The 16,010-nt window shown below is 45.6% G+C and overlaps 1 protein-coding gene across 1 annotated transcript in view; it reads left to right on the forward strand.

The window, feature by feature from the left end:
* Window positions 1–407: 407 nt before the first annotated feature.
* jcadb (junctional cadherin 5 associated b) overlaps window positions 408–16,010 on the forward strand; it is a gene marked incomplete at both ends in the record, with an annotated part of 30,116 nt that continues 14,513 nt past the window's right edge. Inside the window, 2 exons of the mRNA XM_084481473.1 lie at window positions 408–919; window positions 2,990–6,849. Coding sequence (XP_084337599.1) covers window positions 408–919; window positions 2,990–6,849 — 4,372 coding nt within the window. The remainder of the gene's footprint in view (window positions 920–2,989; window positions 6,850–16,010) is intronic.

A 16,010-nucleotide genomic window follows, 5' to 3' on the forward strand; every position in this document is an offset into this window, starting at 1 on the left:
TATAAGCAACTCTTCTTCTGTCGGTCATCATGAAATGGACACGACTTCAGCCTTCTCATAGATTGTAAATAGATGTAGGTAAATAGATGTGTCCCATGTATCACATGATGATGTGTGCTTCATGATATAAACCTCTCCCCACCCCACCTCCAACAGTGATGGCGTCCGCTGCCTCTTCGAGCTCCAGCCTCCACCTCCTCCAGCAGCCACGGCTGCAGCATCACTGCACATAAGCCAACACACACACACACACGCACACACACTCACACTCACACTCACACGCTCTTTGCCCTCCTGCCCTCTCCTCCAGCGAGAGTCCCGGGAAACGGAGAGCAAAAGAAAGAGAGACAGAGAGCGTGAAAAGACACAAAAACGAGAACCACACAGAAACCCCCCCGCCGGCCGCCATGTACAGCGTGGAGGACCTGCTCATCTCGCACGGATACAAACTGCCCAAGACCACCGCGCCCGCCGCCCCGCCTCCGGTGCCCCCGTCCATCACCACCGCCGCCTCCGCCGCCGCCGCCGCCGCATACGACAGGCACCCGTCCTCCGGCGACTACCAGCGGGAGCTGCTGGTGGATAACGGCAGGCCGCCGGTCGGCGCGGGCCGCCGGGACGGGACCCTGAGCAGCTATGAGATGGACCGGGGGATGGCCATGGGGATGGGCATGGGGATGGGCATGGGCATGGGCATGGGCATGGGCATGGGGATGGGAATGGGGGCGGGGCCGTACAGCGGCATGTACGGCGGCGGCGGCAGGCAGGCGCTGGTGAAGGCGTACCCCGGTGCGGGCCTGCCGGGGACCCTGGACGGGGAGATGGGGGAGCGGGGCGGCCTGCGGAGGAAGGAGGCCTCCATGTACATCCTGGGGGACCTGCAGCAGCCCCTGGGGGACTCCCTGGCCACGGACAGCGGGTGAGTTTTACCGTCTCCTCTCACATGATCCATCCACACCACACCCCGTCTCACAAGCACACACAAACACGCACACACACACACGCACACACACACACACACACACACAAACACTCTCACACAAGGCATACTACTCACCCTCATACACACACACACACACACACACCTGCCCTACCCCTTACCTTCCCTTTCTCCCCACCTTGCTGAGGCCCTTTGGTGTTGCACACATATGAGTCTGCACTGCGCAGCCCCTTCTCTCTCTCCGGCTCCCTCTCTCTATCTCTGTGTCTCCTCCCAGAGCTGCAGAACACTGTGGCTGCAGCAGCAGCAGCAGCAGCAGCACCACTGCATTTCTCTCCATGCTGAGATTTAGAGAGAAAAAAAAAACCACACACCTTTTTTTCGGGGGGAGAGAGCTGCCTTTCACACCTCTCCCCTGACTGTTCGCCTGTCTCCTGGGCCTCCTAAGGTGCAGGTGCAAGGTCTGTACCCCCCCCCCCCCAGCCCCCCCCCCCTCCCCTCAGTATACCACCAGCGAGCTGGTTGGAGGAGCATGCCTGAAGACAAGGCGCAGCGTAATCACTCTCCACTGTAAACACTGGCACACCGCATCCCGCCCAGCACGTGCTCTGTGATGTAAGCATGTTGCTGGGCAAGTGTGCTCAGCAGCGGCTCCCCCCCACATCCAGCGCGCATATAGATACAGTATAGAGCGAGCTAGCATATGCTGGTGGAAGATGATGGCGAGCCAGCCGCTGTGCTGCGCTGCCTCTGCCTCTGCCGTTGCTGCCTGAAGCGAAGGAGCAGACTCAGACTCCCCCTGTCAGCAGCACACAGAAAATTAGGCTCTGGAATTTGATGTTTTTTTCCCGCTTTTTGGTTTTTCGTGTTTGCCAGGAATTATTTTTGGAGGCGTTTGTATTTAATTGTTTTTGTTAAAAATAAGGTTTGGTTAGAATTGTATATATTGGGTAGGAACATAGCAACATACGGTAATAGTGAGGGTGTATCTCAGCCGCTCCCCATCCATGACAGTCATCAGGGAGATCCAGGACTCAGCTGCCATGTGACTGATGACATTTGGGGGCCAGGTTTTTTTTCCCTGGTCTTTTTTACAAAATGAGAATATGCATTATACCCAAGATCATGTGACTCAGTTTCGGAGTCAAAGATTCAAGGGATCAAACTTACAATTTAGATCATGAAATGTAGTGTTAAGCATTAAGGCAAGAGCACGTTTAGTTGCATTGATTCCCATAATAAACAAGTTGATATTGAAAGGAGAGCTGGTTCCAGGCCAGAACTTTAATAGTAAATTAAATATGTAGATCATATTGCAGGAGTTGCAGATTGTATTCAAGGGTGCAATGCTGACCTCAGCACATTAGTCTCTTGTTAGGTTGTAATGGAAAGACTTACGTCTCTCCAGGCTGAAAGCCTGCTTGTACACTGACATTTAGGAACATAACACATTTTTACATTTTCGAAACTAATGTAAAAAGGACTGTTTGTTGAATCAAAACAGAGTGATCTATCTGTCTATAAGGGAAATCAATTGTGCGTATGCTTTATTCTGGTTATTTAATCTCTATTTAGTTGGGAGTCAGATGTTTTGTTTGGCATTAGTGATTGGTTAAGGAGGCTAGCAGATAGTCAATATATTCAAAATAATAAATGTGTTTATGGATTAGAAGGAAATTGAAACTTACAAGATGAATATGTCTCACCGTAATGCGATACAACACCATTGGCCATTCAAAATAATCACAAAATATATATATATATTTTTTTTATTGACATACTGTACATTTTTATTGTTTAAAATGTTCCCATTGAAACAAAGAATTAGATTAATATAATATCCAAAGTGAGTGCCTTCATCGTAATCAAAATGACCATCTTATATTGCAAATGCCGCCCATCTGGCAGTTACATACGTTGGGCATATTTATGACGTAAGTAATAGTTTTAGTGTTGGTTTTGGTCATACGTTAGCTCACATCGGAGGCTCTCACCGGAAAACTTATTTGATTTTAACCCTTGACTCAAACATTCGTCCGCCTCTCACAGGTTCTACGACGTGCCCAGTTTGACGTATTCCGAGCCCACGAGCCACGAGGAGAGGGACGTCTCCTACTGGCGGCGGCGGGGTCAGGACTTCAGCGTGCTCCTGGACTACGCCGACGGCCGGGAGCTGCGGGCGTCGGCCGGCGCCTGGCGGCCGCAGACCCTCATGGCTGCCGAGGAGCACCGGGCGGAGCGGCACGCGCAGCAGCTGTGGGAGGACATCTCCTGGCTGCGGGACCTGGACGCCGCCCCCGGTCAGCTGAGGGTCACCGGGGAGAGGAAGTGCCAGAGCCTGGGCACCGAGGAGTGGAAGCCGGCCGTGGGCCTCGGGAGGCAGCTGTCCGACGCCGAGGGGGACAGGTGGGCGCTGGAACAGTACCGGCTGAGGACTATTGAGGGGTCATTCCACCCAAGAACTAAGGCAAAGTCCCAGTCTCTCCCCAGGGTCTTGTCCCCCGTAGGGATGGAGTGCAGAGAGCTAGTGCCGTCGAGGCCGAGCCTACCCGACAGACAGAGAATGAGCAGCACTGTTTTCACCGGGCCTTATAGTCGCTATGTCTACAGCGGTGCTGTTAGCAGAGACCGCTGGGGCCGGAACGCCTGGCCGAGCAGCCATGTTGCACTTTTACCAAAGCCCAGGTTTAGTAGGCCTTTAAAGCCGCCGTCGTATGAGATTCACCAGCAAACTAGGGGCAGCGCGGAGATGCTCGCTATCGACCAGGGTGCCAAACAAAAAGACAGGCTTGTGTACTACCCGAGAGGCGGGGAGTTGCAGAGACAGGACTATTTCGCACAACACTCTGCCATCTTTGGTATAGAGCCGCCCGGTTACATCCCACCCCCCTCTTACAGACGAGCCCCACCCCAAAGAGCAGTGCCACTCAACCGCAACGAAATGGCAAACCTAAGATGGAGGGCAGAGTCTCTGCAGATGCCCGGCTCAGATGCCGGTCGGTGGTTTTCTAGACAGGCAGGCTCGTGGCTGGAACACTATGGGGAGCGAGGCATGTCCTATCGAAAGCCAGTGCGATCCATGTATGAAGAACATCCGATTCATAGCCGCTCCTTACCCATTATTGACCCAAAAGTGAGACAAATCTCAGGAGGGCCCGGTGGAACTTCTCTCACTGACACAGACAAGCTCCGGAACGTCCACAAAGAGGTTCCCTGTGCTAAGGTTTTAGGACAATCTACACATGATAGTGCCTTTCCCTCATCACGGGGGCTAGCTCTGAACTCCGACAACCCCAAGTCTCTCAATGACAACGAAAGCAGTAGTCGGTGGCCAAGCAGGGGACTAAACAAGGGAAGTGACAGTGTAGCCTCTGAGTTGAGCCGAAGTCAGTTCTTTCCTTCTTCTATTCTGGGTAAACCACCACCACCCCCATGCAAGCCTCCAGAACAGGGTACATCTGAAACTGTGACCGAAGTCAAAAAGCCTGAGCCGCCGGAACTCCCCGAGAAAGACAAGTCCAAGAACCTTAAAAAGAAGCTTAGTGAGACGATTTTTTGTTTGGTGTCTGTTCCTGTTACCCCACAGCATGTGGGGATGTCACGTGACCAGAACAACAACGATGAGAAATCACCAGGCCCGGTGGACAGTCCTAGTGAAAACAAGACGGGACACTTAACAAACCAAAGTCTCCAAAGCACATCTTCTGCTGAGGCCGAGCTGCAAGCACTAACCGGTAGCATAGCAAGCAGCAAAACGAGCAGCAGAGCCAGCAGCAAAATGGTGAAAAGAATACCTTGCAGACCCCCTAAGATAAATCATTACAAGGAGCTTAAACTGTCGGGAACCTGGCCTGCAAACCAGTATCGAGACCAGGAGACACAAACCATCCCAGAGGCCCGAAAACCTGAGGCTCCCGAGTCGGAAAACAAGGAAGCACAACAAGATCCTGTTCCCCAAGACACAGATGTTCCCCCTGACGGTGGCGGTGTGATGAACACCTTCACCTTCCCCATAACGGGGGTGAAGAGTTTGAAATTGTCCAGCAACAGCGCCTTCTCCCTGACTTCTTCCTTCTCTTCTTTCTCCAGCCAGCTGAACATGAGCTCAGCTCAGTCGCAAACAGCACCACCCTCAGGAAACGTGGAGGAGGCCCAACCAGCAGCCAGTGGTGGGCAGGAAGTGTTTGGACAATTCCTTCTGAAACCAATCAGTCAGCGACCATGGGATGCGGTCAAGGATCTAGAGACGGCCAACAAAGAGCTTCAGGATCAACCGCAGCAGGGCAGCAAACCGCCCAGTGTTGACAAATGCATAGAGGATCTCAATGAGGCCTACAAAGACATCTTGGAGCTTGGCACTGCCAGCAATAAAGTCCCAAACGGTTCTGTGCAGATCCCTGAGCGTATCAAAATACGACTGTCGTCAGAACCGCTCAACAAGCCCAGCAGCCTTAGGCGCAGTGCAGTCAGCTGGTCCGTTGACCCAGAGTACAGGGAGATGAAGAGCGCCTTTTCCAGACCTGCGACAAAATCTGTAACTTTCAGCAAGCAGCTTAGGGAGGAGCTTCCTGTCCCGCCCCGGGAGACAGGCTTCAGAGAATACAGGGTCATTCCACATCTCTCACGCAGGAGTAGCAGTATCGACGGCAGGACGGTCAAACTCGACCTGTCGGATGAGCCGGTTCTTACGCCAATATGTGACTTCATACTGCCGTCATCCAGCACCGCCGCAGAGGTTCCCTGGGCTGATAGGCAGCCCATGCAGGACGCGTCCACGCTTACCAGTCCCCCCGATTACGAGGACATATGCCAGACCCTGCGGCAGTCTAGAGACTCTGATATGAACACGGCAGGCGGTTCCAAGCCTAATGACGGCGAGCATTCGCGAGACCTCAGCGTGGAATCGGAGGAGGACTGCCCCATTTGTAAAAGAGAGCTTGAGAATCGGATGAGACAGGGCCCACTGCCGCCTCTCCATGAGGAGAACAGCTCAGACAGCTCTGGCAATCAAAATGGCAGTCCACCTCAGTTTTCTGCATTGAGCCCATCCGAGGAGCCTGGTGTGAGTCCTTTGGAGTCTAACCTGTCTCTTGAAAAGAGTGAGCAGCATGAAATGCCAGATGAAAAGGTGGGGGGAGCAGGGAATGCAGAAGATGCTTCAACAGAAGTAGTAGTAAGTAAATGCAGTGAGATAAAGACCGCAGAGAACAGCCTGGAGAATGAAGATACAACGCCTGTGGCTTCGTTCTTCATCACGGCAGTAGACATACCAGCAGAGTCCCGAGTCACAGGGAAGCCAGTGAGCACGGAAAAAGAGTTGGCAGAGAGAGACGCCACGGCAGGAAAGAGCACTGAGAGTGGTGTCCTTAAAAAGACAGCCGCGGTGAAAGACGCATGCGAGGGGCCGGACTCTGCCACACCTGAAAACCGGCCGGACGTAGAGAAGAAGCCATTGGCTCTCCCAGAAAATAGAGTCGTTCTACGGAACCAGCTGGGGCGAGACCACCCAGGGTTACCAGAGTTCCCGCCAGACCGACTGCCACTCTCGGTTCTCCCAAACCCAGACCGCAGGCTGTCTTTAAGCTTGGAAGGGGAAAGGAGGGGGCGGGGGGCTCCCAGCCACGTGGTGGAAGCACTGCAGGACAAGATGGCTGCTTCTCCAGGCCGGCCACCCTTTGAAAGGCCAGCGCGGATGAGGGAGGTGGATACTGTGTACCGCATGAGGCGGCTCAGCATTCACAGCAATGACTCTGGGGAGGGAGAGGCGGAGAATGAGAGCAAGGAGGCCCAGCCAGTGGAGGCACTGCCTGCCTCCCAGAGAGACAAAGAGGATGATCAAGACGTCACCGGTTCTTGGCAGGCCCCTGGAGAGACAGCGCCGCCGGATGAGGAGACATCATGTCTTTCAGGTACTCTTAACTTTACTTAATAATTGTGTTATGAAATGATGAAGGGTAGCGTGAAAATGAATGCGTAACTTTCCCTTGAAATGCTGACTTTGGCTGTAAAGACAGTGTAAAAATGTGTCAATGTGTATATCTTTATGAAAGGGTCAGTGCAAACTGTTGATAAAATAATTAAATGCTTTTCCTTCTTATGATGTACGAGAGCTTATGATGAACACATTTGTTCACTTTTGTATACTTGCACATTGATGCCATTGGTGCCATTTCTAGTTTGACAGTTTGTAAGTTATTGATTTACTATCCAGATATGTGTTGGATTATTATTGCAATCTATCGTAATAACGGCATTAATATGCATCTCTAGTTCCCGCTTGTGAACAGATTTCACATGCTGATAACAAGTCTGGCACATCCGCATTGTTGCGGTAGCACCTATTAAAGTCAAACAATTTGGCTAATGTCCATTTTGGCTAACATCGGCTGGATGGCCACATCATATGGAATTAAGTTGGGCACTAGAGTTCAAATACAAGCCCAGCGTCATTCTGTGTATTCTCTATATATTCTCTGTTTTGATATTACATCCAGAGAGAAAGAATGAGCACCAAGGTTTTTTCCTGTCTAAAAAAACGAAGATAGATGATTAAATGTGTCAGGCAGGAAGTCAGAGACCCATTCTCTCCTGTGAGAAACCTGGTAGTTTCATTGGTGATGTCAGCAATATGAAAGAAAAAAAAACACGACGGCAGCCTTGTACTACAAGTAAAAGGTTTCCATGGCAACATACTAGGTATGATGACATAAGTGCCACGACAAATATAATCTCACCACTTTCAGTATTTATTTTTTGTGACTGGATATTTGATGTCTCAAATCAGGTCTTGGAAGTACACACAACTTTATTTTATAGCAATTGTAGATAAAACATCTGAGATCCATTTTAACACCATGGGTAAGAACCCTTATTGTGACAATTAATACAAGTAGCACACTGGGAAGCTGGAATCCAACTGGTGTTTACTTGTGAATAATGAAGCTAACTAGCTAGGATGGCTAACCGTCCAGTTGAAAAATAACGGCTGATAGCAGCAGCCTAAACCCAATCTGACTAATAAACTTCCCATTTCAAGACCTTGGTGCGGCATGGGGCAATCCAATTTGCATCTCTTTGCATCCATACAGAGTTTTCTGATGGATACATGTAAAGGCATAGAGGAGCTATGGTGCCCATTATCAGTTGTTTCTTGAATAATTCAGAGGCTCTATTTAATTGCAAAGAAGGTTATGAAAAGCAAGTGTGTGCACGAGTGTGTGTGTATGTGTCTGCATGTGTGCGTGTGCATGTGTTTTAATAGCTTTTGAATAGTAATTTTGTTGAATATTAATTAGAGCAAAACCGAAAGTAGTAAAGTTTAATGAATGTAGGTTACAATTTAAAATGGGAATACTAAATGCTAAATAATGGTTACAGTATGGATAGTGTCACACTTAATGACCTGCACACAACTTTATTCAATTAATAATGGCCAATTACATTACATTACATTTATTAACTGACGCTTTTATCCAAACTGACTTAAAAAAGGTGAATAAAAAAATTACACAAAACAAAAAGTGGACGATTCATATATTCGTGCACTATATTCGATATTTATATTTTAAACATAAAAAATCAAAATATTTAAATTAGGCGGTTTAAGCTTCTCTGTAAAATGTGTTGAAACCCCAAGTCTTCGAAATTGGCAAAGATAGCTGGAAAATGTTATGGAATAGCACATATCCCATCTCTCATATCTCATCTTCATATGAGATAATGGATGACGTTGAAAACGCCTCTTCAAATTTCTTTTAATACCTCAACATATTGGACCAGTGGTGTTTGGTCTAATCAAGATGTTCCGAAGATTGCTGATCCTCCCTGCTTGGGCATCGGTGCCCTATAAACACATGTCTGACAAATACAAAAACACGCTAGTGACAAGCACTGCATATCAAAGACCCCAGACTGTATAGTTACACTCCTGCCGTCAACGGAGGTGTACACCATACGTTAAAGCTACTACATACAAGGGCACGCTGGCAGCCACAAGATGGTGGCATTGTACTCATGACAATAAGAGCTTTATTTCATGTTTTAAGGATCGGGATGTTCCAAGGTCAACTCAAATGACATACCATCATGGTGTGAATCTGGAATGGGTTTGATTTTTTTTTCATAGTCGATTAATCAAACCATATTATGCTCCCTATTAATCAAGGTCATAAATAATAGCAAATGCCATTGAAGGCTACCAGAGGGGTAAAAAATGTTGTCTTGTTTTATCTGACAAACAGCCAAGAAAAACAGAACAATTCCTTTTATAATGATCCATGAACCTTATATTGGAATTAACCTGCAACAACAACTAGCAGCAGATGTTTGTTATTTGTATCATATATTACTTAAATGATTAATCAATCAATCATATATTACTTAAATGATTATCAAAATGCTATCCAGTTTATTTTCTGTTGATGGATTAATTAATTAATGGACCAATCGCTGCAGCCCTGGTTGTTGATTGTTACCACAGAAGTGTAATGTGAGTGAGGAGGCTGCTACCTGTGAACCTCTTTCTCATTGTTCTCTTCATGTTGTCTTTATGCCACAGAGCCCAGAGACACAGGACAAGTGGGAGGACAGTAGAAAGCTTGCGTACGCCGCCACCATCTGACGTTTTTTAAGCTCCAACACTGTGACCTGGCTGCCTACTAGATTGCCTTCATCTTCATCCCGACTTTAAAAAAAAAAAGAAAAGAAAAAAAAGAAACACAAACAGACACAAGAACAAAACTAAGACAAAACTGAAATGGCCTTCTTTGTCCGACGAGAGCATTGTGTACACCTTCACCCCTTGGCGCCACGGCGACTACTAAGAGTGCTGTTCCACTGCCAAATGGAGGTGCCCCCCCCAAACCGCCCCTCATCCCCCTCTCCAACCGGGCGGGGCAACTCCCCAACCAGCCCACCCCAAACCCGACCGCCCTCTTTCCTCCTGCTCTTCGATCTTGTCCCCGGACACCCCCACCCACCCCTACCTACCCCCACCCCTCCACTAGGGTTTCTACTAGCGCGTATTCTTGTAGCGGCTTGATCTTTATATTCTCTTCTATTTCCCCTTCGCTTTCCTCAGTTGGCAGACGTTATGCAATCCTGTTGTGCATACGAAAACATGGTAGAGAAGACGGTTGACTTTGATGCTCCGCAGGCAGAGATTCTGTTTGTTTTACCTTCCCCCCGGAGGTTTTTTTTTTTATCCGGAGGGGTGGGGTTATGAATGTAAGTGCTTATGTTTTACTCAATGTAGACATAGAAGAGCTACTGTTGCATAAGCTGTTATTTTCAATTCAATCTACACCAAAATTAACTTTTTATTGTTTCTTTGACTTCTCGGTGAGGTGTTATGAGAACTGTTGCAGACTGGACATAACTGTCTCTGGCTCAAGAACTGTTTTGATTTTTTCAACCATTCATTTTTTTAATGATGACATATTGTGCCCTGTCTCATCGCTTTGCATCATGCTAATAAACTCCATTACCCATGGGGCTCTTCAGTGAAGAGTGACTCTAACATGCATAACAAAGTAGATCCATGTTTGCAGATTTCTATGACACGTTGGTTTTTCGAAGAAAGAGAGAGAGAGACAGATAAAGAGAGAGAGAGCCAGATAAAGAGAGAGAAAGAGTTGCCTTCTGTATCCAGATGTGTGTGTCTCTGCCGGTCTGCAGGTGTGGTACCAGTCCGGGCGTAAGAGCTCCAAATCCCAGGTAATTTCTATCCAGAAGCAATAATGGCATGGCTTGTAAAGGGTGAGTTGTAGTCTTACGTTGGTAACTTAAGGACTACAACTAAGATGGAAGGTCAAAAAAAGAAAGAAAAAGAAAATGAAAAAAATATCATGCGGATATAGAGATAGAGCAATATTGTTGTACAAACAGCTTAAGTGGCGTAGTGGAGCTACCTGTTGAAACCGTTGTCAGGAGATTTTAATGTAAGCCTGTCATTTGAGTCATATTACAGGGAATTCTGTCAGGGTATCTGGTTATGGGAGGGGGGATGTTATTTCATGGTAGAAATCTATGTTCCATACATCTGTATCAAAAGAGTCAGCATTTCACCAAATATTTATTTTTGTTATCATTAAAATTGTTAATCAGTTTGCATAATGTATAAAAAAAAAGGAACTATATTTTAAATATTTTAAGAGATATTTTGTATCTAGCCATGAATTTTTATTTCTCCACACTTGTATCAAGCCGAAAGTGATCATATGTCTGTAAAGTATCATATTAAGAGTACAAATACATTTTCTAGTGCTTTAAATAAAGAGGAAGGTTGTTTGTAGGATGGGACGGCCCCCCGACAGTGTGCCTTGATCACACCGCGTTGTTCAGTGGAAGACAGGGCGCGTCACCGTTGTGGGTTAGTACCATGGACATTTTAAAACGATTGTGCCATGTTTTCCTATTTAAAAAACGATTTTTTTCTAAGCTAAAATAAGGGGTTGATGTGGGACACTGTTTGTGATACTCAATATCATTTCAGTTGTATTTCCTGTGACCTGAGGTGAGACATGGTATATTGTTTTGTTTCGTTTGTTTGCAGTCTTTTGTATGTCTTCCAGTCAAATCACGGATGGTTTTGTCAACGGTTCATAGTAACATTGTTAGAAATAAAATGGTGAAAATATCAAGTTTCATCCCCCTCAGCCTTTTATGTCTTTCTGTCTTACTTTCTTCTTTTCTTTCTTTCTTTCTATCTTTCTGTCTGTCTGTCTGCGTCTGTAACTATATCTGTCTTTTTTTCTGTTCTCTCTCTTATCTTCAGTCTTCTTTCTTCCCACAGTACATTCATGTTATGTAAAACACTATGTTGTCACTGCCACTACTTGCCTGTAAGGTCTTCAATGTGTTATGCTGTTTCTACCGGGAAAACAAAAGTGTCCGTATTTGCTTTGGGAAAAGCACTGCGATCATATGTACGTGTTTTTTTTTTCTGAAACAGCACTGTTATTTTAGTGCAACCAATCAACAATCAATTTGTAAAAAAAAAATAACGTTCCCATGTTTCCTCCTTCCACAAGTTCACTTAATTGTTATGTAGCATTTTTGCAGCTGTAGCATTTTATCAACTCAAGTTTTGTCTTATGTATTTTCAAGTGACATATTTACTGTAAATTTGAAAGGATCATATCGCCTTATTATGTATGCATTACATTATACTCAAGGCAATGCCAAATACTACTATTGTACTAAGCACTGTTTCATAATCTTAGGTCTTACAATCAACTTAGGTTCTGCCACTGCTCTAGCTAGAGAGGTCTTGTAGCAGCGGTGATGGTCCGTCGTTCATGCTATTTACCTAGTGGAACACTGAATCAAAACTGTGAACTTTAGATGTGAAACGTAACATTGTAAATTAGGCTATTTGTATGCTGGACAAAAAAAAAAGATTCAGAGTTTGAAAATTAACCCCCCCCCCCCCCCCCCCGTAGTCAGCAATCCCAGGAAAGTCAAGCCGCCACCTGCCCCCCCTCCCCAACCTCCCCACCAATTGATTTTGAAATACATCTCACTTTTCAATTTATACTCCAAGACTCAGTGTCGCATTTTAAACTGCCCCAGTCTACACTAAAATGGCTATTTCGGTAAACACACACACACACACACACACACACCACACACCACACACACCCACACACACACACACACACACACACGGACATACACACACAAACACACACACATACCCACACTGACACATGGATACACACACTACTAACAGACTAATTGGCATGTCAGGTACACTTTGAACATGGTGTCATCTGACGTTTTGTACTGCAGGGTCTGTGCAACATTGAAGTGATTATGCACACTTGTAATATTTTCTATTTTCATATGAGATTTAAGTGCTTTTTGTACTCACAGACATCTTTTTTTCTTCCTTGCATGAAATGCAAGAGAAAGGAGGGAAAAAACATGTTTTTTCATAAAGTATATTGCATTTGGTACTCCGATAGTAAAATCAGTGGGCAAGACATTTATGTTTCTTTTAATTTCAAAACTATGCCAAGTGAAAAGCTATTTTTTAGAGTAAAGCTAAAAAAAACGCATCCATGTTTTGTTTTCCTTTACGACATACCTTTATCTTTGTATCCTACAGATATGAGCATAATCCATAGTCATATGATTGTGCTACTGTTGTACAAAACTGCAGTCTGATTCATAAATAAACTCTTTGCATGAAGGTTGTGTCTGTGATCACTTGGCCAGCAGTGTTCCTCTGGGAAAGGCTTCATCAATGAATCTACAACACTCTCTCCCCAAAATTCCCTCAAAGTTGTTATAAATAGCTAAACCTTTAACTACGTTCCAATTATATAGTGATTCAATATCATGATAGAAACAGTTAACATTTTGGAAATTAACTGTACAGTTCACGTTCTAACTACCATCATCTTCGATATTATAACAAGCAAGAGATTTAATAAGAACAAAATGGTGGATGTGTGTGTGTGTGTGCGTGCATGTGTGTGTGTGTGTGTGTCTGTGTGCGTGCGTGCGTGAGTGTGAGAGAGAAAGATAAGAACGGAAGGGAAACATATAGAGAGAGGGAGGGAAAAATAGAGCGAGAGAGAAAGAGCAAGCGAGTGTGAGAGAGAGAGAGAGAGAGCATTTATCCAAGTACACTTGTGTGCCGGTAATTTCAGCACGATTAGCCTGCCAGACTGTCACACTGAGTGATGCGTGTTGGGTCGGGATGTTGGCACCGCGGTACTGGAGAACAGAACCGTGTGTGAAAACATCCCGGCCAGCGCTGTGGGCCTTGGAGGGCGTCCATGTTCAGCATTTTGGCCCAAATGTCGGATCTCAACCTCTCTCCTCTCTCTGGTTGTTGTAAGGTGAATGGACGATCCAATGATATGATTTGTTGAGTAATTACAGTGGGGGGGGGGGGGGGGGGGGGTTATGAATTGTGTTTACGTTTATTTACAAAAAGGTCAATGCACAGCAGCAGGTAAGGGTCAAAGGTCAACCAATGAGCATCCTCCTGATGCCTGTAGAGGCCTATAATATGAGCCAGGGTATAACAGAAAGACAGCCATTACAAGCAATATTTCAAACATTTTGCTTAAATATACAAGTTGGGAAAATCAATCTTGAGACATGTTTGAGTTATGGTTTATAATAATGGTGCAACCATATTCATGGTTATCTATGTACGGTTATTTTTGTTCTGAGTTAATTAACAAACGACTCACAGTGGATTTTGTGAAAGCTTTCATTCAAAAAATTGGCAACCAAAATAAATGAAATACAGACTGAATTGTAGCCTACCGTGTACAGGACTAGACAGATGGCTTAGCCATTGTTAGTTCTAGTCACTTAATGTATTAGGTTTGGCTAGAGTTCTGTTTGGCTTTAAGTAGCCAATCACCAATTGTCTTGATAGCGTTTGAGCTCTTGGTTTAAATTCCATTCTACTAATTCTGCAAATCCAGCATACAACAAAAGTCCTCCTGTAGCCAGCAGCTTTCAGTGGGATTCTGAAGCACAACTCATAACATATGTTGAGTGGAACCAGGATTAACTTGGAGCAAACACACACACACACACACACACACACACACACACACACACACACACACACACACACACACACACACACACACTCCTTCTTCGAGACAGATTTTGTTGTAGTGGTTAGAGTGCACCATGGTGAACTGAAACCTGTTCACAGTGGATATAGGACCGCGGATGAAACCTATAGGACGACTCGTATTTAGGTCACTTGGTCGCTAGTGGATGGTCAACTTTAAATGACGATTTTCACCTGGAGGTAAGGAGCGAGGAGTCGATTATTTGAACACTTTAGTTAACATTACGCAATTTCGAAGAACTTCTGTCTCAATAGTTTCATAATTTCCTAATCAGACTTAATGCTGCCATTTGGTGTTGATGCGGATATTTAACCAAAACATATTTTTATTCAAACACGACACATTGCGGTCATTGTCTTGATGAAACGCGTGTGCTATTTTGTTTGGAAATAAATGAGTAGATCAATAATGAGTGAAGATTTCTTCCCTGTCGCTGTCTGGCTCCACAGTTGGTTGCTCCGTCCCAGCTGCGCCCCGCGTCAGTCTTCACCCCTCGGCCAGGGAACCGTCGCCCCTGTCTGTTGGGACGGTTCACCTGTCAGCCCTTTGGCAATCAGCCATACCGTTAATTGTACAGAGACAGTTGTTCATCATCTCTTCACGTCTCTCCCTCCCTCCCCTCCCTCATTCCTCATTCGCTACTCACCAACCGCAATGTGAACGGTATGTGGCACACCCCCCTACACCAATTCCCGCGATGAAGGGTTCAAGGGCGTTACGGATGTTGAATGCAGTCATTTGAATCGTTTGGTCCGGGGCCAGGCTTTACAGACTATATTTCTGTTGAAAGAACGGGTTATTCGTGCTGTTAATCCTGCAGTTAATGAGTCGTTTACAACGACACGAGGGGGACTATATATAATGCAGTAGCTACTCCAGTCCACTTGAGGGCGCCAGAAACCCAATTCTGGCCAGTCGAGTCGTTCCATGCGTCCATGTAGATACAGCTGTGCTTTTGGCCCGCTTACAGTAAGTGTTCACCTGTTGAACAGCTGTGTGTGAGCTCACAGAGAGACTTATTCATGTGTTTTTCATACAATACAGCTGTCAAATAGTACTTCATATACACTTTACTGGCAATGGAGAATGGTTCAAATACCTTATAAATCTGATTCACAAAATCTTCACTGTAAATCTTTAAACCATATTTCCAGAAATATCTCAGGATTTCTTGAGATGATAACTAAAAAATGTATTATAGACCTAAAAACCAGCCATGAAAATCCCAGTCAGCCAATTATTCAAGCTCGAAAGACTTCACCAACAGAAATGCTTAAAATGTGGAGATCACAACCTTTACGTTTTTGGTTAAATGTTTGGGAAGACAACATACTGAGTGTGAGTGTATGTGTGTGTGTGTATGTGTGTGTGTGTGTGTAATTTGTGTAATACCCTATATTACTAGTTTAATAGCGCATGTGTCTCCTGTTGATAATGATGTGCCTTCATTATGTCCAGTGGCT

Source organism: Micromesistius poutassou (genome assembly GCF_964030765.1).
Source record: "Micromesistius poutassou genome assembly, chromosome: 16".
NCBI classification, from domain to species: Eukaryota; Metazoa; Chordata; class Actinopteri; order Gadiformes; family Gadidae; genus Micromesistius; species Micromesistius poutassou.